The sequence below is a fragment of the Manis javanica genome, chromosome 4, assembly GCF_040802235.1.
Source record: "Manis javanica isolate MJ-LG chromosome 4, MJ_LKY, whole genome shotgun sequence".
Lineage (NCBI taxonomy): Eukaryota > Metazoa > Chordata > Mammalia > Pholidota > Manidae > Manis > Manis javanica.
In genome coordinates, this window is record NC_133159.1 from 79,027,335 (window position 1) to 79,052,168 (window position 24,834).

Below are 24,834 nucleotides of genomic sequence, written 5' to 3' on the forward strand. Positions count from 1 at the left end.
AGAGCAAGAAAACAGTAAATATTCGGTTAAATACAATAGACTACTTTTCTTCTCCGAAGATTTTTATGATAATCTGTCAGTTGAAAGAAAAAATTTATAGCACTGTAGTAAGGTTTTCAGTATATTTTGATGTGCTACATTGGACAACTGCAGTATAAGAGGAAAAGAGTACAGGGACCTATATTCTTATAAAATTTCTATATTTCATTTCAAGCGGAGAATTCTTAATTCTGAGTAAACAGGAAATGTTAAATACATATAATTTCCTAGAACAACCACTAAAAAACTGTAAGATACAGTAAAAAGGCCAATAGATAAACCAAAATAGAATTCTGAAAAAATATATTTAAAGGAAAATTGGAAAGGGGAAACAGGGATGAAAACAGAGGAGGCAGAGAAAACTGAAAAGTCTTGCTTAAATCCATTCATATCAAATATTACTTTAGATATAAATGTTCTCAACACACCAAATAAAAGACTGAGATTATGAGATTGGATTAAACAAAATATTTTGTTTAACAAAATCCATGTTAAATATAAAGATGTAGATAATTTAAACATAGAAGGATTGAAGAAGATGTACCAGGCAAACAATCAAAACAAAGCTGGAGTGGCTATATAAATATTGCACAAAGTAGACTCAAGAGCAAAAAAGTTTCCAGGGATAAAGAGGAATATTACATAATGATAAAAGCCTCAATTCATCAAGAAGACATAGTAGTCCTAAATGTGTATGTAACTAATAGAATTTCAAAATACATGAGGCAAAAATGAACAGGTCTGACAGGAGAAAGAAATTATCCAAAATTATAGCTGGAGATGTCAACAGTACTCTTTTCTGTGAAATAGTCTAAGTGAGGATATACAACTCACCTGAATAGTAGTCAACCAGCTTAACCTGACTGACATTTACAGAATATTCCAACCAACAATGGAATACACATACTTCTCCAGTGCACTCGAAGCATTCACCAAGGTATACCATACCCTACATCATAAAATAAACCTTATCAAATTTAAAAGACTTGAAACCATAAATAGTATGTTCTCTGACGATAAGGGAGTTAAGCTAGAAACCTTTAACAGAAAGATATCCGGAAAATCCCCAAATACTTGGAAGTTAACAACACACTCCTAAATAATCCATGTGTCAAAGAGTAAGTCTCAAGGGAAAATAAATATACTTTAAAGTTTCATTTGAATGAAAATTAAAAAAACATAAATTTGTGGAATGCAGCTAGAGCAGTTCTTGGAAATATATAACATTAAGTGGGTATACAGATGCTCCCTGACTTAATGATGGTTCAACTTATGATTTTTTGATTTTACAACAGTGAAAAATGATACATATTCAGTAGAAACTCTACTTTGAATTTGAATTTTGGTCTTTTCTTGGGCTAGCAATATGTGGTAGGAAACTCTCCTGATGCTGGATAGCAGCAAGCCGCAGCTCCGTCAGCCATGTGATCATGAGGGTAAACAACTGATGCACTTGAAACTGTTCTGTACCCATACAGCTGTTGCTTTTCACTTTCAGTATAGTGTTAAATAAATTACATGAAATTTCAGTACTTTATTATAAAATAGGCTCTGTGTCAGATGATTTTGCAGCTGTAGGCAAATGTAAGTGTTCTTAGCATGTTTAAAGTAGGCTAAGCTAAGTTATAGTGTTGGGAAGGTTAGGTTATAAAATGCATTTTTGACTTATGATATCTTCAACCTACTAATGGGTATATTGGTACAAGACCCCTTCATAAGTAAGAGAGGTATTAAAAGAAAATAAAGAAAAATCAATGATTTAAAGTTCTACCCTAAGAAACTAGCAGGAGAGCAAAGTCAACCCAAAGGAAATGGAAAGATGGAAATAATAAAAAGCATAATTGAAAAGAATTAAAATTTGAAATGAATATATTAGTAGAGAAAATTAGTGAAGCCCACAGCTGGTTCTCTGAAAAGATCAAGAAAATTTTAAACCTCTCGTTAGTCTGACCAAGAAGAAAAGAGAAAACACAAATTACATTAATCAGAATGAATAAGAGTATATCTCTATAGCCCTCACAGATATTAAAGGTTAATAGAGGAATACTACAAACAATTCTGTGCACATTAATTTGACAACTGATATGAAATAAGTCAGTTCCTCAAAAAGACAAACTAATAATACTCAAGAAGAAATAGGTATCCTAAGTGGTTCTACATATATTAAGTAAGTTGTGTTCATAGTTTAAAAACTTTCCAAAAAAGAAAATTCGAGGCCCAAATGGTTTCACTGTTAAATTCTTACAAACATTTTAAAAAACTAATAACAACAGTCCTACACAATCTCTTCCAGAATACAGAAGAGGAAGGATTACTTCCGAACTCATTTGATGAGACTAGCATTACCATGATACCAAATGAGACAGAAAGTACCAGAAAAGAAACATAGACTGCTACTAATATCTCATGAACATTGAAGCAAAAACATTCAACAAGATGTTAGCAAATCAAATTCTACACACACACACACACACACACACACGAAAACATAAATATGTGGGGTTTATCCTGGGAATGGAAGGCTGCTTCAACATTCAGAAAGAAAACAATGTAATCTACCATATTAACAGACCAAAAATTCCCCACATAATCATCTTAGTAGATGCAGAAAAAGCATTTGACTAAATTCAACATTTTCTCGTGGTAAAAACTCTCAGCTAACTTAGGAACAGAAGGAAATTTCATCAACCTGACAAAGGGCATATGCCAAAAACAAAACAAAACAAACCCTATATTTATTATCTTACTGGGGAGATACTAAATACTTTCCCTCTAAGATTAGAAACAAGGCAAAAAAATATGCTCTCATCACCCCTCTTCAAAGCCCAAAAGAAGCAAAAGGCATTTGGATTGGAATGAAACAATGCTATTTCTGTTTTCAGAAAACAGAATTATCTGTGTAGAAAATCCCAAAGAATCTACAAAAATCACCTAAAACTAATGAGCAAGTTCACAGGATTCAAGGTTAATATCCAAAAATCTTTGTATTTATATATAGTAGCAACAGAACAATTGGAAGCTAAAAAATTTTAAATAATACTATTTATAATAGCTGTAAAAATATAATACATAGATATAAATATCACAATATGTGGAATGAATATATATATGCTAAAAACTATAAAGTGTTGAAGAGATCAAAGAAGACCTAAATAAATGGAAAGAAATACCATTTCTGTGGATTGGAAGGCTCAGTATATTTAGGATGTCAATTCACCTTAGGATTTAATGCATTTCCAGTTGAAATCCTAGTAAATTTTTTATATTCATAGATAGCTTATTTTAAGTTTTATAATGGAAAGGCAAAGAAACTAGAATAGCAAAAGACAAGTATGATAGTACCTTATTTTAAGACTTACTCTAATGTTACAATAAATAAGACAGGTATTAGCAAAATAGTAAGAGGGAGAGATGTAAGGAACAAAATATTGAGTATAGAAATAGACCCAGCAAATAGGGTCAACTGATTTTTAACAAAGGTGCAAATCCAGTTCAGGATGGAGAAAGACAAGTGCTTCAGCAAATGGTGCTGGGACAATTGGACATCCATATGAAAAAAGATTGGACTGCAGTGTATACCTAATATAGAAATTAATTCAAAGTAAATCAGATTTAAATATAAAACTATAAAACTCTTAGAAGAAAATATAGGAGAAAGTCTTCATAACCTTAAGATGGACAAAACTCTGAACAGACAAAAAAAGATATGCAGGTGACAAATAAACATCTGAAAATATGTTGAACATTATTAGTTATTAAAGAAATGCAAATGAAAAGCACAGTGAAATACCACAATATTCCTATTGGAATACTAAAAGAAAGACCAGAGAGAAAAGATCTGACAAGTAGCAAACGCTGCCCAGGATGCAAAACAACCAGAATTACCATGTATTGCTGGTGGAAATACAAAATAATATAACAGTGGAAAACAACTTGGTGTGTCCCTATAAAGTTAAATATACATCTAATATATGACCCAGCAATTTTTATTCTAGAGAAATGATATTTCTCTAGATATTTATTCTAGATATTTATTCTAGAGAAATGAAAACTTATGTTTATACTAAAACCTACTACAAATGTTAATAGTAACATTTTTCATAATCTCCAAAAACTGGAAACAACCCAATGTCTTTCAGTGGGTGAATGGATAAATGAACTGTGGTACTTTAATAAAATGAAATACTATTCAGTAACAAGAGGAAACTATTTACTGATACAGGGAAAAACATGGGTAAATCTCCAAAACATTATGCTAAGGAGAAGAAGCCAATTTTGAAATGCTGTGCACTATTCAGTTCATTTCTATGACATATTCAAAAATGTCAAAAGCTATAGGATAGAGGGCAGTTCATCAGTTGCCAGGTGTTGGGGAAGTTAGAGAATTTGACTACAAAGTATTAACCTGAAGAATTTTGAGAGTGAAGGAGCTGTTCTGTATCCTGATTGTGGTAGGAGTTTCATGAATCCACACGTGTTAAAAAACTCAGAACCATATACCAAATAAATGAATATAAACTAAGTTTTAAAAGGCCTACCATCATTGAATCATTGTTACAATCTTAGTTTATATCTTTCAGGCCAACTTCATCTTTGGCATACTTGTCTATAGTACACAGAACCACAAACATACACATACATAAAGTAAACATTTTACAATTTTACTTAATTTTTTGATTATTAATACACAGTCTTATGGAGAAGGTTCATGTGAACAACATTGTGGTTTCAGCATTCACCTATATTATCAAGTCCTCCCCTGCACCCCATTGCAGTCACTATCAGCATAGTAAGATGCTATAGAGTCATTACCTGCCTTCCCCTCACCCTGCCTATATTGTGATTACAAATTACAGTGCTCCTTAATCCCCTTACCCTCCCAAGGAAAGATAATTTTTAATAGCTTCATGTCACAAAATGGCTGCTATTTGAGTTATTTTCTCTTTTTCAGAATTGTAATTAATATTCAGTAAACTTTATTGCAAAGCCATTTTTCCATATTTTAGTGTATTGTTATACAATCTGAGAGTGGCAGAAATTTTAGGAAGATATATCTGATAGCTCAAATATTGAGCTACTGCAGAGAATTGGCATAAGTTTGTCAAAGGTCTCCCTGATAATTCATGGATCAGCTTCCATGAAAATGTGATTATAATGTAATTTAATCTAGTTTAGTCAGGAAACTTTTTCAATACATTCATGTTTTAGGAAATGATCCTTAAGTTATTTAGCATTCTTTAGCTTTTTTTTGGCAGTAAAATACACATAACAAAATTTATCATCTTAACCATTTTTACAGCTCAGTGGTATTAAATACATTCACATTTGTGTGCAACCTTCACCACCATTCATCCCTATAACTTTTTTCATCTTGTAGAAATGAAACTGTATACCCATTAAAAAACTCCATATTCTCTCCTCCCTGTAGCTATTACCATTCTACTTTCTGTATGATTTTGACTACTCTAAGCATCTCATATTAAGTGGAATCATATACAGTATTTGTCATTTTGTGACTGGCTTATCACTTAGCATAATGTCCTTAAGGTTTATCCATGTTTTAGCATATTGCAGAATTTTCTTCCTTTATAAGGCTGAATAGTATTCCATATATTTATATCACATTTTGCTTATCTATTTGTCAATGGACATTTGGTTTGCTTCCATATAATAGCTATTGTGAATAATGCTGCTATGATTATGAGGGTGTACAAATACCTCTTTGAGACCCTACTTTTAATTCTTTTAAGTATACATCCAGAAGTGGGGTTGCTGATCATATGGTGAATCTATTCTTAAATTTTGGGAGAACAGCCATACTGTTTACCACAGTGGCTCTACCATTTTACATTCCCACCAACAACAGCACACAAATATTCCAGTTTCTGTACATCCTTGTAATCACTTGTTTTTTGTTTTTTTGATAGTAGCCATCCAAATGAGTATAAAGTAGTATCTCATTGTAGTTTTGATTTGCATCTCTTAATGATCAGTGATGTTTAGAATGGTTTCATGTGCTTCTTAGGAGAAATGCCTGTTCAAATCCTTGGTTCATTTTTAAATAGGGCTGTTTGTTTTTATTGAGTTTTAGGAATTCTCTATGTATTTTGGATATGAATACCTTATCAAGTATATGATATACAAATATTTTCTTCCATTTTGTGGATTGCCTTTTTACTGTGTTCAGAGTGTCTTTGGATGCACAAAATTTAAAAATTTTCATGAAGTCCAGTTTATTTTTTCTTTTATTCCCTATGCCCATGGTGTCATATCTAAGAAATTGTTGCCAAATCCAGTGTTGGGAAGCTTTTGTCTTGTTTCCTTCTAAAACATTTTATTGTTTTAGGTCTTACATTTAGGCCCCTGATCCAGTTTGAGTTGATTTTCCTAGGTAAGGGTTCAATTTCATTCTTTTCCATGTGGATATCGAGTTTTCTCAGCACTGTTTGTTGAAAAGACTGGCCTTTGGCCTTTCCCCCACTGAATAGTCTTGGCATCCTTGTCAAAAATCATTTGACCATATATACAAGTATTTATTTCTGTTTATAATTGTTTTATCTTATTGCTGTATTGAACCTTTTGTTAATATATAATGTCCTTCCTTGTCTCATGATCTTTTTTGATTTAAAGTCTATCATGTCTGAAATTTTCATAGCTACCCCTGCTCTCTATTTCCATTGAAATATGTTTTTCCATCCTTTCACTTTCAACCTGTTTGTGTCTTTGGATCTCAAACGAATCTCTAGTAGACAACATATAGTTGGCTCATGTGTATTTATGCATTCTGCCAGTCTCTGTCTTTTGATTGCACAGTTTAACCATTTACATTTCATTTCCAACAGGGAGGGACTTCTGTCATCATGATATTTTTCTATATGCTTTAGAGCTCTGTATCCCTAATTTCCTACATTACCATCTTCTTTTGAGTTTAGTTGATTTTTTATAGTGAAATTTTGAAATTCATGTTTCATTTCCTTCTGTGTACATTCTAAAGCTATTTCCTTTGTGGGAACAATGGGAATTATATTTAACATCCTAAAGTTATACCATTTTAATTTGAATTTATGCCAGTTTAACTTCAGTAACATACAAAAACTGTTCCTTATAGCTCCATCTCCACCTCTTTCTGTTGTTAATGTCACAAAATTACATCTTTATACATTATATACTTAGTATATAAAACATAAACTAATTCTTTCAAATGCTTTAGTTCATTAATATAGGTGAAAAAGAAGTTTGAAATGACAATCTTAAGTTACAATAATACTGACTTTTACACTAACAACTTCTTTTTTATTAAGTTATCATTGATACACATTCTTATGAAGGTTTTACATGAGCAACATTATGGTTACTACATTCACCCATATTATCAAGTCCCCCGCACATGCCCCTTTGCAATAACTGTCCATCAGCATAGTAAGATGCTATAGAGTCACAGTTTGTCTTCTCTGTGCTATTGCTGCATTCCCTGTGCCCCCCCTACTCTATGTATGCTAATCATAGTACCCTTAATCCCCTTCCTCTTCCCTCTCCTCCTGCCCTCTGCACCTCCTTTCCCTATGGTAAACACTAGTCCCGTCTTGGAGTCTGTGAGTCTGCTGCTGTTTTGCTCCTTCAGTTTTGCTTTGTTCTTATACTCCACATATGAGTGAAATCATTTGATACTTGTCTTTCTCCGCCTGGCTTATCTCAGTGAGCATAATACCCTCTAGCTCCATGCTTGTTGATGCAAATGGTAGGATTTGTTTTCTTCTTATGGCTGGTTAATATTCCATTGTGTATATGTACCACATCTTCTTTATCCACTCATCTACTGATCAACACTTAGGTTGTTCCCATTTCTTGGCTATTGTAAATAGTGCTGCGATAAACATAGGGGCACATCTGTCTTTTCCAAACTGGGCTGCTACATTCTTAGGGTAAATTCCTAGGAGTGGAATTCCTGGGTCAAATGGTATTTCTATTGTGAGTTTTTTGAGGAACCTCCATACTGCTTTCTACAATTGAACTAATTTATATTCACGTAACAGTGTAGAAGTGTTCCCCTTTCTCTGCATTCTTGCCAGCATTAGTTGTTTCTTGTCTTTTGGATGTTGGCCATCCTAACTGGTGTGGGGTGATGATATCTCATTGTGGTTTTGATTTGCATTTCCCTGATGATTAGTGATGTGGAGCATATTTTCATGTGTTTGTTGGCCATCTGAATTTCTTTGGCGAAGTGTCTGTTCAGATCTTCTGCCCATTTTTTAATTGGGTTATCTGCTTTTGGGTGTCGAGGCATGTATCTATATATTTTGGATGTTAACCCATTATTGTATATGTCATTTATGAATATATTCTCCAATACTGTAGAATGCCTTTTTGTTGTGCTAATGGTGTCCTTTGCTGTATGGAAGCTTTTAGTTTGATTTAGTCCCATTTGTTCAGTTTTGCTTTTGTTTCCCTTGCATGAGGAGATGTGTTCAGGAAAAAGTTGCTCATGTTTATATTCAAGATATTTTTCCCTGTGTTTTCTTCTAAGAGTTTTATTTTTTCATGACATATTGTTTTATTCGTCTCAATTTTTATTATGGTTTCATAACTTACGTTCAGGTCCTTGATCCATTTTGAGTTTACTTTTGTGTATGGAGTTATACAATAATCTAGTTCCATTCTCTAACATATAGCTGTCCAATTTTGCCAACACTGGTTGTTGAAGAGGCTGTCATTCCCCCATTGTATATCCATGGTTCCTTTATTGTATATTAATTGACTGTATTTGTGTGGGTTTGTATCTGCACTCTCTATTCTATTCCATTGATGTATGCATTTGTTCTTGTGCCAGTACCAAATTTTCTTGATTACCGTGGTTTTGTAGTAGAACTTGAAGTAGGGGAGCCTAATCCCCCCAGTTTTGTTCTCCCTTCTCAGGATTGCTTTGGGTATTCAGGGTCTTTTGTGGTTCTGTATCAATTTTAGAACTATTTGTTCAGGTTTGTTGAAGAATTTTATATTTTGACAGAAATTGCATTGAATCTGTAGATTGCTTTAGTCAGGATGCCATTTTGACAATATTAATTGTTCCTTTCCATGAGCCCGGGATGTATTTCCATTTATTGGTATCTTCTTTAATTTCTCTCATGAGTGTCTTGTAGTTTCCAGGTATAGGTCTTTCACCTCCTTGGTTAGGTTTAGTCCTAGGTATTTAATTATTTTAGATGCAATTGTAAATGGAATTTTATACTGATTTGTTTTTCTGCCTGTTCATTGTTAGTTTATAGGAATGCAACAGATTTCTGTGTATTAATTTTGTATCTTGCAATGTTGCTGAATTAAGTTACTAGTTCTAGTAGTTTTGGAATGGATTCTTTAGGAGTTTTTATGTGAATTATCATGTCATCTGCAAACAGTGACAGTTTATCTTCTTCCTTACCAATCTGGATACCTTTTATTTCTTTTTCTTGTCTGATTCCTGTGGCTAGGACCTCCAGTACTATGTTGAATGAAAGAGCGAAGAGTAGGCATCCTTATCTTGTTCCTTATCTTGGAGGAAAAGCTTTCAGCTTTTCAAAGTTAAGTATGATGTTGGCTGTGGGTTTGTCATATATGGCCTTTTTTATATTGAGTTACTTGACCTCTATGCCCATTTGATTGAGAGATTTTATCATGAATGGATGTTGAGTTTTGTCAAATGCCTTTTCAGCATCTATTGAGATGATCATGTAATTTTTGTCCTTCATTTTGTTAGTCTGGTGTATGATGTTGATGGATTTTTAATATTGTACCATCCTTGCATCGCTGGAATAAATCCCACTTGATCATGATGGATTTGTCTTTTTTATGTATTTTTGAAGTCAGTTTGCTAGTATTTTGCTGAGGATTTTTGTATCTATGTTCATCAAGGATATTGGTCTGTAATTTTCTTTTTGGTATTAGAGTGATGCTGGCCTCATAAAATGAGTTTGGGTGTATTCCCTCCTCTTCTACTTTTTTGGACAGTTTAAGGAGGACAGATATTAAATCTTCTCTAAAAGTTTGATAAAATTGAGGGGTTAAGCCATCTGATCCTCAGGTTTTGTTCTTATGTAGTTTTTTGATTATCAATTCAATTTCATTGCTGATAATTGGTCTGTTCAGAATTTCTGTTCCTTCCTGGGTCTGTCTTGGAAGGTTGTATTTTTCTAGAACGTTGTCCATTTCTTCTAGCTTTTCCAATTGGTTAGCATATAATTATCATAGTATTCTCTCGTAATTCTTTGTATTTCTGTGGTGTCCGTAGTGATTTTTCTTTACTCTCATTTCTGATTCTGTTTGTGTAGATTCTCTTTTTTTCTTGATAAGTCTGGCTAGTGGTTTATCTGTTTTGTTTATTTTTTCAGAGAAGTTCCTGATTTCATTTATTCTTTCTATTGTTTTATTCTTCTCAATTTTAATTTCTTTTCTCTGATCTTTATTATGTCCCTTCTACTGACTATGAGCCTCATTTGTTCTTCTTTTACTAGTTTCATTAATTGTGAGTTTAGAGTGTTCATGTGGGATTGTTCTTCTTTGTTTAGATAGACCTGTATTGCTATGTAATTTCTTCTTAGGACTTCCTTCACTGCATCCCACAGAAGTTGGGGTGTTGAGCTGTTGTTTTCATTTGTCTCCACATATTGCTTGATCTCTGTTTTTATTTGGTCTTTGATCTATTGATTATTTAGGAGCATGTTTTTTGGGGCTTTTTTGTTTTCTTTGCACAATAAATTTCTAGTTTCATACCTTTGTGACCTGAGAAGTTGGTTGGTACAATTTCAGTCTTTTTGAATTTGCTGAGGCTCTTTTTGTGGCCTAGTATGTGGTCTATTCTGGAAAATGTTCCATGTGCACTTGAGAAGAATGTGTATCCTGTTGCTTTTGGGTAGAGTGTTCTGTAGATGTTCATTAAGCCCATCTGTTCTAATGTGTTGTTCGGTGCCTCTCTCTCCTTAATTATTTTCTGTATGGTTAATCTTTCCTTTGGAGTGAGCAGTGTGTTGAAGTCTCCTAAAATGAATGTATTGCATTCTGTTTCCCCCTTTAATTCTGTTAGTATTTGTTTCACATATTTGGGTGCTCCTATGTTGGGTGCATAGATATTTATAATGGTTATATATCCTCTTGTTGGACTGACCCCTTTATTGTTACATAATGTCCTTATTTGTCTCTTAGTACTTTCTTTGTTTTGAGGTCTATTTTATGTGATACAAGTGCTGCAACTCCTGCTTTTTTCTCCCTATTATTTGCATGAAATATCTTTTTCCATTCCTTCTCTTGTAGTCTGTGTGTGTCTTTAGGTTTGAAGTGACTCTCTTATAGCAGCATATTGATGGTTCTTGCTTTTTTATCCATTCTGTAACTCTTTGTCCTTTGATTCGTGCCTTCAGTCCATTTACATTTAGGGTGATTTTTGATAGAGATGAACTTATTGCCATTGCAGGGTTTAAATTCATGGTTACCTATGATTCGAGGGCAGCTTCCTTACTGTCTTAAAGTCCAAGTTAACTTGCTTATTGTAGTATTACAAACACAATCTAAAGGTTCTTACCCACTCCCCACCTCTTTTTCTTCCTCCTCCTCTATATGTTAGGTATCCTATTCTGTATTCTTTGTGTATCCTTTCACTGACTTTTTGGGTATCTGATTTAATTTTGCCTTGCTTAGTAATTAATTGGTCTGCTTCCTTTACTGTGGTTTTATTTTTTCTGGTGATAGCTATTTAGCCTTAGGAGCACTTCCATCTAGAGCAGTCCCTTTAAAATACACTGTAGAGATGATGGTTTGTGGAGGTAAATCTCCTCAACTTTTCCTTATCTGGAAACTTTAAATCCCTCCTTCAAATTTAAATGATAATGTTGCTGGGTAGAGTATTCTTAGTTGGAGGCCCTCCTGTTTCATTATATTAAATATATTGTGCCGTTCCCTTCTGGTCTGTTAGGTTTCTGCTGAGAAGTCTGATGATAGCCTGATGGCTTTTCCTTTGTTTGTGATCTTTTTTTGTCTCTCTGGCTGCTTTTAATACTCTATCCTTGTCCTTGATCCTTATCATTTTAATTTTTATATGTCTTGGTGTTGTCTTCTTTGGGTCCCTTTTTTTGGGTGATTTGTGCACTTCCATTGCTGAGAGACTATCTTCTTCCCCACACTGGGGAAATTTTCAGCAATTATTCCCTCAAAGACACTTTCTATCCCCTTTTCCCTCTCTTCTTCTGGACCCCTATCATGCAAATATTGTTGCATTTTGATTGGTCACACAGTTCTCTTAATATTCTTTCATTCCTAGAGGTCCTTTTTTCTCTCTCTCTGCATTAGCTTTTTTGTATTCCTGTTCTCTAATTTCTATTTCTATTCCATTGTCCATCTCCTCTACCTCTTCTAATCTGATTTTAAATTCTTCCTTGTATCTTTCATTTCAGCCACTTTATTTTTCAGAGTCTCTATCTCTGTCGTAAATTCATTCATGGGATGTTGAATATTTTTTTGTAGCTGTTTGTGATTTTTATTTTGAAATCTTTATCAAGAAGATTGGTAATGTCAGTTTCACTGAGCCCTCTTTCTGGTGTTTAAGGGATTTTGGCTTGAGCAATGTTCTTTTGACATTTCATTGCTACTTGAGACTATGGAATGGAAACTTTGTGTAGGCAGTACCCTCTAGTGCCATGAATCTCTACTCTCCAGAACTGCCTGGCTCCTGGAGCAATGGCAGGGGTCGCAGGAGAGCAGTGCCTGCCGGGGGGAAAGAGCTCTTCCCTGTTTCCCCACTGCAGTGCCTGCCTCCACTGCAGGGCCAGTGGTTCAAGCACGCAGGGAGCAGCATCTATATTAAGCCCCTGTAGCTGCCATAGGCGGGGCTGCCCTCTGGCTGGCCTGGAGCAATGGCGGGGGTTGCCTGGAGGACAGAGATCTTTTCTGTTTCCTGCAGCAGTGCCTGCCTCCACTCCCTGGGCCAGTGGGCTGAACACACACAACGAGCAGCCTCTGCGTTAAGCCACTGTAGGTGTCATAGGTGAAGCTGCCCTCTGGTTGGCCTGGATCGATGATGAGGGTTGCAAGCAAGTGGCTCCAGTGCTTGCCAGGAGGAAACAGCTCCTTCCTGCTTTGTGTTTGCATTGCCTGTCTCCACTGCCAGCACCAGTGAGCTGAGCACACAGGGAGCAGCCTCTGCGTTACATCCCTGTAGCTGCCGTAGGCCAGGCTGTGCTCCAGCTGGCCTGGAGCAATGGTGGGGGTAGCAAGCAAGTGACACCAGTGCCTTCCAGCTCTTTCCTGCTTCCTGGCCTCATTGCCATCCTCCACTGCTGGCGCCAGTGAGCTGAACACACAGTGAGCAGATTCTGCATTATGCCTCTGTAGCTGCTGTAGGCAGGGCTGCCCTCCAGCTGGCTCAGCACAATGGTAGAGGCAGCTGGTTTGTAAACTAGTGCCTGCTGGGAGGAAGGAGCAGCAGGATGCATATCACAGTGAGGGCCTTGGGGCTGTATTGCCATCCAGGGGGATGGAGCACCTGAAACTCCTGAAAGTTTCCAACCTGCTGGGCTGAATGCCGGGATGATTTTGTCCACCTGTCCCTTCTCTTGAGCAGCAAGCTCTGTGTAATCCTTGGCCCTTTAGCACCCCTCTCATTGTTGAGAAGTCTCTCAAAGCCCCCACCTTTTTTTTTTGTCCCAGAGTGACTGGTTTGAGTTCCTGTTCTCCACAAGTGGCTGGAATCATAGTCTTTCCAAGTAGTCTGCTTGTCCCTGCTTTTCATCCCCTCTAATCTCCAGACCACCATGCAATGTGGGTTCTTTTTTTGGGGTAGATCTCCAGGGCTGGGTATTTAGCAGTCCTGGGCTTCTACTCCCTCCCTGCTCTGTTTCTCTTCCTCTTTCCTGTGAGCTGGGGTGTGGGGATGGCTTGGGTCCCACTGGATTGCAGTTTTGCTACTTTACCCTTTTCCATGAGATCTTCAATTTTCCCCAGATGTAATCCATCTTTTGCAGTTTCCTTCTGGTCACTCTTTCAGGATTAGTTGTATATGCTGTGTTTTCATGTTATATGTAGTTTTGGGAGGATATTTCAACCTCTTCTAAATGCCATCATCTTTCCTCCCATTGCACTGATAACTTCTTAAAAAATCTATTAGTCTCTTAAATCATGTAGAAAATAAGAAGTACAGTACAAACCATTGTCATAATAGTACTAGCTTTTATAATTACCCATGTATTTATCTTTACTGAGATCTTTGTTTCTCCATACAACTTGAAGTTACTGTCTAGTGTCCTTTCTTTCCCATTGTAGAACTCCCTTGGCATTTTTGACAGGGATATCTACTGGTCACAGACTCCTTCAGCTTTTATTTACCTGGGAATATCTTAATTTCTCCTTCACTTTTGAAGGGCAGTTTTGCTGGGTGTAGGATTTTTGGTAGACAGTTTTTTTTTTCTTTTGAATATGTCAGTCCACTGGCTTCTGGCTTCCAATGTTTGATGAGAAATCTGCTTGTAATCTTACTGAGAATCATTTGTATGTGATAATTCACTTATTTCTAACTGCTTTCTCTTTGCCTTTTGAAAGTTTGATTATAATGGGTCTTTGTATGGGTCTCTTTTGAGTTTATCTTATTTGGTTTTAGCTGAGATTCTTCGATATTTATATACATGTCTTTTATCAAATTTAGAATGTTTTCAATTATTGTTGCTTCATTTATTCATTATGTCCCTTTTTCTTTATTATCTCTTTCTTGGACTCCCATGATGCACATATTGGTGTGCTTGCTGGTATCCAACAGGTTCCTTAAGCTCTGTCCACTTCAATTCTTTTTATTTCTGTTCTTCTAATTTTGATGTTACTTGATTATTTTCACCTAATTGTTTTAATTTCAGTGTTTTCATTGCAGAATTCCTTGGCTGTAATATTTTCTAGTTAATCTTATGCTGCCTTATTTTTATATGTATGATGTATGTCATATATGTAATTTTTATACTTGTGTGTATATATCATATGTATACATATACACATGTCAATATTTTTTTGTCTTCACAGAAGTTTGACAGTTTAATAACTCCAATTGGTGGATTTGTAGGGAGTTTCATTGTATATTTCTAATGAAAGTATAAGTTTTAATTCATTTTGAAGAGAAATGTCTAATGTGCATATCCTACAATCAGAAAATCTACTCTAGGTGGTCTTTTCTAAAGAAACTTTATTACATATACATAAAGAGACATGTACAATGTTTGTAGCATTGTCATAATGGTGAAAATATAGAATATCTAGTTGTTATTGAGTAGAAGAGTAGACAAACTAATTTGTTGTTATCGTGAAATACTATACTGTCATAAAATTTAATGAATAAATCCACATATGAATATAAGGATAAATACCCATGGATAAATATATAAAACAATATTGAGTAAAAAAACCAAGCTGCTAAAACTTGCAGAAGTGTTAATACCTGTTTGTAAATTTTTAAAACAGAAAAATGCATTACACATTATTCATGGATCTACTTCTGTAGTAAAAGCACAAAAAACAGGTATGAGAATGAATCACTCCAGAGAATGATACTGATCAATTTCAGCATAGTATTAATGAGGGATGAAAGGGATAACATGTCAGTGTGTGATTTCATTGCTTTCTAAAAGATGGTAAACTGAAGGAAATTTGGCAAAATGCAAAAATCCATATAATTTTAGTAGTAATTTAACATGTATTATATTTTTTCCTAAATATTTGAAATGTTATAAAAAATTTTATCTGAAAATTTATAAATCCTGTTTTTATATTTAGCTTGAGTCACAACTAGAGAAAAAAGACCAACAATTTAAAGAACAAGAAAAGACAATGTCCATCTTGCAGCAAGATATTATATGTAAACAACATCATCTTGAATCATTAGACAGACTCTTGATGGAAAGCAAAGGGGTAAAATCTTTATAAAGTGCTGTTTAAAAGCTAATCATTTGTATTTCTTTAACCTTTAATTCTAGTCAAATCAGCTGTTTTTAACAGCTTGTTACTAATGCTAAAATAATTATACACATACTTATGTTTTTGGTACCAATTTGTATGTTTTCAGGAAATGGAAAAGGAAAATATGAAGAAAGATGAAGCTTTGAAAGCATTACAGAACCAAGTATCTGAAGAAACAATCAAGGCTAGTATGCTAATACTGAGTAAAATTTTATTTCTTTTAAAAAAAAAATTTTCTTAGTGGAGATATTCCTGTGGCTTTCTCAGTTTTCTTTATAGATTATTTACATAAAAATCAGTCAAGAGGTAAGGACTTTCACCTGAATCCATGAACTTAATTTCTGTAACTGTTTTCTTCAATGTGAACTACAATCTTAATTATTTGACAGTTCATAATCTAGTTTGTAGATTATCTAACCTCTTTTTTCTTTTGCCTTAAGATTTCTTTAAAAAAAATTTTTAACTGTAGCTACTTATTAACATTACCAGTAAAGAATTAACAGAGGAAGTGAAGGTAGATGAAATTACAAGCAGTCCACTATTGCTTCTTTTTTCCAGTTGTTCTATAAGATTAATTAGGAGGTAAATCCAGATTTTCCAGATCAAATGCATATTTGTGGATGGTATATCTTCATGGCTTTAAAGCATGGGCTTATTTATTGTAACCTTGGCAGTTTATTTAAGCTCTCTGAACTTTAATTTATTTATTTGTAAAACAAGGATAGCAGTACCCTAGAAAGGGTCGGTATGAGGATTAAATGAAATGAGTTATGTACATTGCTCAGCACATACTAAGTCAAAGTTTAATAAGTAATTACTGTATATTTAATATTTTCTCTTTTGCATTTTTAGTGTTAGAAATAAGTTAAAAAATGCTGCTACCTTTATTCTGTCATATGTGCTGAATTATAAGGGATACTTTAAAAATTCAATGTTATTTAGCCTTGCATAGTAGGGTGTTAGTAAAGTTAAGGGGTAGTTGGAAGTTATATGTGGATTTTCAACTGTGCAGGAGTCAGTAACTCTGATACCCTCATTGCTCAAGGTCAACTGTACTGTTTTTTTATCCTTTTTTCAATTGAAGTGTAGTTGATATTCAATATTATACTGGTGTTTTTAATACATTTTGTGACCAAGTACACCCATATAAACAAAAATTATTATCTGTTAACTTTCCTATATTATTCTCCAAAACTTTTAAACTTTAATGCTTTGTCAATTAATTTCCTCATGTAAAAATAGCCTCTATGATCATTAACATTAAAAAAAATCATTACAAAGGTTGTAGGCATGAAACAATTTTATTAGATAATATCCATATTTCATGGTATAGAGTGATTCAAGATAGAGGCATGAGAGGCAAGACAGGGAACTCCTCCCCAAAACCACACGTTATGAAAATACAGTTAATACAACTAATCCTAAAAGAGCAACAGGAAAGAAGGCTGCACCAGACTGCATACACCTACAGAACAGAGCAGACCTTACAAAACAGGGTAATGTATGAAAGTCTTGATCCAGCAGGACCCAAGCCCTTTCCCCACCCCAGTTCACCAGCAGGAGGAAGAGAAATGGAGCGGGGAGGGGGTGGAAACCTAGGACTGCTGAACACCAAGCCCTAGAGATCTGTTATGGGAGCATAAACCTACATTGCATGGTGCTCTGGAAATTAGTGGGGTCAAAAAGCTAAGACAGGTGGAATACTTGGAGAGACTGAGATTCCAGCCAACTGTGGAGGACACGGATCCACATCCAGCTGCTCTGGGAAAAATAAAATGTGGGCTGTCTGAGAAACTCCCTAGCAGCAAGAGGGTTGCTGAAGGGTTAGAATTTGCATGGAGCTTGCTGCACGGGAGAAGGGATAGGTGGACAAAGTTGTCTGGGCATGCTCTGCCCAGCAGGTTGGAAACTTTCAGGAACTTCACTGCTCCATCCCCCTGGCTGGATGCTCAGCCCTGAGGCCCCTCACTGTGGTACGCACCTTGCTGCACCTTCCTCCTGGACTGCTGGCACCACCTCCCAAACCAGTAGTCCCAGCCCTGGCATCAGGCCAGCCAGAGGGAGGCCCTGCCTACTGCAGCTACAGAGGCAAAGCACAGAGGCTTACACTTGTGGACTGGCCCACTGGTTCCAACAGTGGAGAAAGATGCTGCAGCCAGGAAGTAGGAAACAGCTCTTTCCTTCCCCCAGACATGAGCGCTGCTCCCCTGTGACCCCCAACATCACTCCATGGGCTGAGCAGCTCCAGAGAAGAGAGCTTCTGGGCACTATAGGGTGCCACATACAAATATGAAACGTCAAAGGAACCTGGTTCAAACAAAACCTCTCAAACACCAGAAAAAGGGCCAAATGAAACTGAACTCACCAATCTTCCTGAAAGAGAGTTCAAAATAAAAATCATAAACATGCTTATGGAGGTACAGAAAAATACTCAAGAATGCAGGGATGAATTTAGGATAGAGATTCAATAATTAAGAAATTCCATATCTGAAATGAATCATACAATGGAGGGATTTAAAAGCAGATTAGATGTGTAGAGGAGATGGCAAATGGAATACAAATTAGAGAAGAGGAATACAAAGAAGCTGAGGCACAGAGAGAAAAAAGGATCTTTAGGAATGTTCACTGTGTGAACAATCCAAACATAGCAATATTTGCATTATAGAGGTACCAGAAGAAGAAGAGAGAGAAAAGGGGATAAAAAGTATCTTTGAAGAGGTAATTACTGAGAACTTCCCCAATATAGGGAAGGAGATAGACTCTTAGGCCATGGATGTGCACAGATCTCCCAACACAAGGGACCAAAAGAAGACAACACCGAGATGTATAATTAAAATGGCAAAGATAAATGATAAGGAAAGACTTTTTAAAGCAGCTAGAGAGAGAGAAAAAAGTACACATACAAAGGAAAACCCACCAGGCTATCATCAGATTTCTCAACAGAAACTTTACAGGCCAGAGGAGAGTGGCATGATATATTTAATGCAATGAAACAGAAGGGCCTCGAACCAAGAATACTCTACCCAGCAAGGTTATTTAAATTTGAAGGAGGGATTAAACAATTTCAGATAATAAGCAAAAGCTAAGAGAATTTACCTCCCACAAACCACCTCTATAGTGCATTTTGGAGGGACTCCTATAGATGGAAGTATTCCTAAGGCTAAACAGCTGTCACCAGGGAGAGTAAAACCACAGTAAAGAAAGTAGAACAATTAATTATTAAACAGATGCAAAATCAAATCAACTACCACCAGAGTCAATCAAGGGTTAGACAAAGAGTACAGAATATATAAAGAATGGAAGAGGAAGAAAAAGGAGGTTAAAAAAAAGAACCTTCGGGTTGTGTTTGTAATAGCATACTAAGTTAGTTAAATTAGTCTGTTCGATAATGGAATTACCCTTGACCCCACAAATCTAAAACCTACAATGCCTATGAGTACATACCTATCAATAATCCCCCTAAATGTAAATGGTATGAATGCACCAATGAAAAGACATAGAGTCACTGAATGGATTAAAAAACAAGACCCATCTATATGCTGCCTGCAAGAGACTCACTTCAAACCCGAAGACATACACAGACTGAAAGTAAAGGGATGGAAAAAGATTTCATGCAACTAATAGGGAGAAAAAAGCAGGAGTTGCAGTACTTGTATCAGACAAAATAGACTTCAAAGCAAAGGAAGTCACAAGAGACAAAGAAGGACATTTCATAATAATAAAGGGGTCAGTCCAACAAGAGGATGTAACTATTATAAATATCTATGCACTGAACACAAGATCATCTACATATGTGAAACTAATACTAACAGAATTAAAGGGGGAAATAGAATGCAATACATTCATTTTAGGGGACTTCAAGACACCACTCACTCCAAAGGACAGATCAACCAGACAGAAAATAAGTAAGGAGATAGAGACACTGAACAACATATTAGAACAGATGGACCTAATGGACATCTACAGAACACTCCATCCAAAAGCAACATGATACACATTCTTCTCAAGTGCACATGGAACATTTTCAAAAATAGATCAAATACTAGGCCACAGAAAGAGCCTCAGTAAATTCAAAAAGCTGGAAATTGTACCAACCAGCTTCTCAGACCACAAAGGTATGAAACAAGAAATAAATTACACAAAATGAAAAGGCCCACAAACACATGGAAGCTTAACAACATGCTTCTAAATAATCAATGGATCAATGACCAAATAAAAACAGAGATCAAGCAATACATGGAGACAAATGACAACAATAATTCAACACCGCAAGATCTGTGGGACACAATGAGGCCGTGCTAAGAGTGAAGTATATTGCAATACAGGCCTACCTCAGGAAAGAAGAACAATCCCGCATGCAGTCTAAAGTCATAATTAATGAAACTAGAAAAAGGAGAACTAATGAGGCCGAAAGTCAGTAGAAGGAGGGGCATAATAAATACTAGAGCATAAATTTAAAAAATCGCAAAGAGTGAAACAATAGAAAGAATCAATGAAAGCAGGATCTGGTTCTTTGAGAAAATAAACAAAATAGATAAACCCCTAGTCAAAGCTATGAAGAAAAAAGAGAGTCTACACACAAACAAAATCAAGAATAAGAAAGGAAAAATCGCTATGGACACCACAGAAATACAAAGAATTATGAGAGAATACTATGCAAAATTACATGCCAACAAACTGGATAATCTAGAAAAAATGGACAACTTTCTAGAAAAATACAGCCTTCCAAGGCTGACACAGAAAGAAACAGAAAATCTAAACAGACCAATTACCAGCAATGAAATTGAATTGGTAATCAAAAAAACTATCTAAGAACAAAATCCCTAGCCCAGATGATTTCACTGCTGAATAATAGCAAAGATTTAGTGGAGACCTAATACCCATCCTCCTTAAAGTTTTCCAAAAAGTAGAAGAGGAGGGGATACTCCCAAACTCATTCTGTGAGGCCAGAATCACTCAAATATGAAAACCAGGCAAATACACCACAAAAAAAGAAAATTACAAACCAATATTCCTGATGAATATAGATGCAAAAATCCTCAACAAACTATTAGCGAACCAAATTGAAAAATACATCAGAAAGATCATCCATTGTGATCAAGTAGGATTTATTCCAGGGATGCAAGGATGGTATATTTGAAAATCCATCAATATCATCCACCACATCAACAAAAAGAGGGACAAAAACCACATGATCATCCCCAAAGATGCTGAAAAAGTGTCATTTTGACAAAATTCAACATCCCTTTATGATAAAAACTCTCAACAAAATCGGTTTAGATGGCAATTACCTCAACATTATAAAGACCATATAAGACAAACCCACAGTCAACATTATACTTAACTGAGAACTTGAAAGTTTTTCCTTTAAGATTGGGAACAAGACAAGGATGCCCACTCTCCCCACTTTTATTCATCATAGTTCCAGAGATCCTAGCCACAGCAACCAGACAACACAAGAAAAAAAGGCATCCAGATAGGCAAGGAAGAAATTGCCCCTGTTTGCAGATGACATAATATTTGTATGTAAGAAACCGTAAAGAATCTACTCCAAAACTACTTGATCTAATATCAGAATTCAGCAAAGAGGCAGGATACAAAATTAATACACAGAAATCTGTTGCCTTCCTATATACTAACAATGAACCAGCAGAAAGAGAAATCAAGAAAACAATTCCATTCACAATTGCATCAAAAATAATTAAATACCTAGAAATAAACTTCACCAAGGAAGTGAAAGACCTATACTCTGAAAAGTACAACACACTCATGAGAGAAATTAAAGGAGATACCAATAAATGGAAACATATCCCATGCTTATCAGTAGGAAGAATTAACATTGTCAAAAATGACCATACTGCATAAAGCAATCTACAGATTCAGTGCAATCATTATCAAAACACCAACAGTATTCTTCAACAAACTAGAGCAAATCACTCTAAAATTCATATGGAACCACAAAAGACCCCAAATAGCCAAAGCAATCCTGAGAAGGAATACTAAAACAGGGGGGATCTCGCTTCCCAACTTCAAGCTATACTACAAAGCCACAGTAATTAAGACAATTTGGTACTGGCACAAGAACAGAACCATAGACCAGTGGAACAGACTAGATTGCCCAGATATAAAACCATGTGTATATGGTCAACTAATATATGGTAAAGGTGCCATGGATATACAATGGGGAAATGACAGCCTCTTCAACAAACTGGTGTTGGCAGAACTGGACAGCTACGTGCAAGAGAATAAAACTGGTCTGTTTTCCAACCCCATACACAAAAGTAAACTCAAAATGGATCAAAGACCTGAAAGTAAGTAATGAAACCATAGAACTCTTAGGAGAAAATATGGGCAAAAATATCTTAAATATAAACTTGGGCAGCTTTTTCCTGAACATATCTCCCCGGGCAAGGGACACAAAATAAAAAATGAACAGATGGGACTACATCATGCTAAAAAGGTTCTGTACAGCAGAGACACCATCAGCAGAACAAAAGACATCCTACAGTATAGGAGAATGTATTTATAAACGACATATCCGATAAGGGGTTAGCATCTAAAATATATAAAGACCTTACATGCCACAACACCAAAAAGGAAATAATCCGATTAAAAAATGGACAGAGAGTCTGAACAGATACTTCTCCAAAGACAAAATTCAGATGGCCAACAAGCACATGAAAAGATGTTCCACATCGCTAATTATCAAGGAAATGCAAATTAAAACCACAATGAGATATCACCTCACACCAGTTAGGATGGTCAACATCCAAAAGCTAAACAACAACAAATGTTGGTGAGGATGTGGAGAAAGGGCAACTCTCCTACACTACTGGTGGGAATGTAAACTACTTCAACCATTGTGGAAAGCAGTATGGAGGTTCCTCATAAAACTCAAAATAGAAATACCGTTTGACCTAGGAATTTCACTCCTATGATTTACCCTCAGAACGCAGGAGCCAGTTTTGAAAGAGACATATGTACCCCTATGTTTATTGCAGCACTATTTACAATAGCCAAGAAATGAAAGCATCCAAATTGTCCATCAGTAGATGAATGGATAAAGAAGATGTGGGACATATACACAATGGAATATTATTCAGCAATAAGAAGAAAACAAATCTACCATTTGCAACAACATGGATGGAGCTAGAGGGTATTATGCTCAGTGAAATAAGCCAGGTGGAGAAAGACAAGTATCAAATGATTTCACTCATCTGTGGAATATAAGAACAAAGCAAAACTGAAGGATCAAAACAGCAGCAGAAACACAGAACCCAAGAATGGACTAACAGTTACCAAAAGGAAAGGTACTGGGGAGGATGGGTGGGAAGGAAGGGATAAGGGGGAAAACAGGGCATTACGATTAGCACACATAATGTTTGGTGGGTAGCATGGGGATGGCAGTACAACACAGAGAAGATAAGTAGTGATTCTATAGCATCTTACTATGCTGTTGGATAGTGACTGTAATAGGCTATATAGTGGGGACTTGATAATGGGGGGAATGTAGTAATCATAATGTTGCTCATGTAATTGTACATTAATGGTACCAAAAATATATATATATGGATTTTCTTTCTGCAACAGTTAGAAGAGTCAGTTTAAAGTTATATCATCTATAAAAGTTTGAGATCTAGAAGAGTGATGGCAAAATTCTGAACAAGCAACAAGGAATCATCAATAAATGAAGTAATTATGTTACCTGCTGTTAAGTAGAAAACTGAGAAGATGCTTATTTAGTTAGATGTAGAGATTTTTAAAATTCTTTGTCTTGCTTTTATTTTTCACTCTGATTCTTTTTGTTTCCTCCCAGTACAAATCATAAGTGGAAAAAAATATAGAAAAAATGCAGTGCCTAGCTGCTTTTGGTGAAGATAGGTAGCCTAGAGCCCCTCCCTTTTTGTCCGGAGACTGTGCGTCTGAGGAGGTTCTTTGTTTCAGCAGAGCAGTGTCTTTGTTTTGATTTCTCTCATTCATATATTTACATATACATGTATATTTGAAGATTCTCAAACTCTTTGTTCACCTAAGGAATCCAACAGAGTAGTAGATGTTTTGTTTTTTTATGAATTACTTATTAGTAATTAGTAATTACTAATCATAAAAATTAGTTTAAATTTATTAAATTTATTTTTTAAAGTTTCAAATACACAAAAAATTTTAAGAACAGTACAGTGAACATCTGTGATCCTCTCATCTAGATTCACTGCCTATTCAACTTTAGCTATATTTACTTCATCTTTTTCTGTACCCACAGTGGGCATGCCCACTGTGTGTGCACCTACCCAGTCCACTCCGACTCACAGTTTCTTTTTGCCAGAACAACTGAGAGAAGGTAGCTGATGTCATAACACTTTACACCCTTAATACTTAAATTTGCATCTCCTGTGAACAGGCAGTTTCTCCTATGGAATCATGTTAACATCGTTCACCATCCATCCTGAAATTTTCCCATTATTTAAAAATACTGTTATAGCCTTTCTACCCACAGCATAGCTCTGGACTAACAGCATTAGTATCACCCAGGAGCTTGTGTGACTTCAGAATATCTGCTATGCTGCAGACCTACCGACCAGAGCTGGGGCTATGGTTAAGCAAGTGAGGTGGCTCTGCTGCAAAATTTAAGATGGTGTTTACTTTCAGCGCCTTATAAGTGAAGGGTCATCACTTGCATTACCCTAAGAGTGAGTGACTCCTTAAATTTTAGCCTTAGGCACCTCTTATGCCTTACTCCAGTCCTGGCCCTGTTACTGAATCAGAATCTATTTCAATGGGGTGTCCAGGAAATTTGTATGCCCTTTAAAACCTTGAGGAACACTACTTTAGCTTGTTCCTTTT

The 24,834-nt window shown here is 35.7% G+C and overlaps 1 protein-coding gene across 11 annotated transcripts in view; it reads left to right on the forward strand.

The window, feature by feature from the left end:
• The window catches only part of CCDC18 (coiled-coil domain containing 18), a 200,237-nt gene that overhangs the window by 85,193 nt on the left and 90,210 nt on the right, over positions 1–24,834 (forward strand). For all 11 annotated transcript variants that reach the window (XM_073234287.1, XM_017650002.3, XM_073234294.1 and 8 more), the window contains 2 exons: positions 15,811–15,945; positions 16,100–16,177. In XM_073234287.1, the coding sequence (XP_073090388.1) occupies positions 15,811–15,945; positions 16,100–16,177 (213 nt within the window). The remainder of the gene's footprint in view (positions 1–15,810; positions 15,946–16,099; positions 16,178–24,834) is intronic.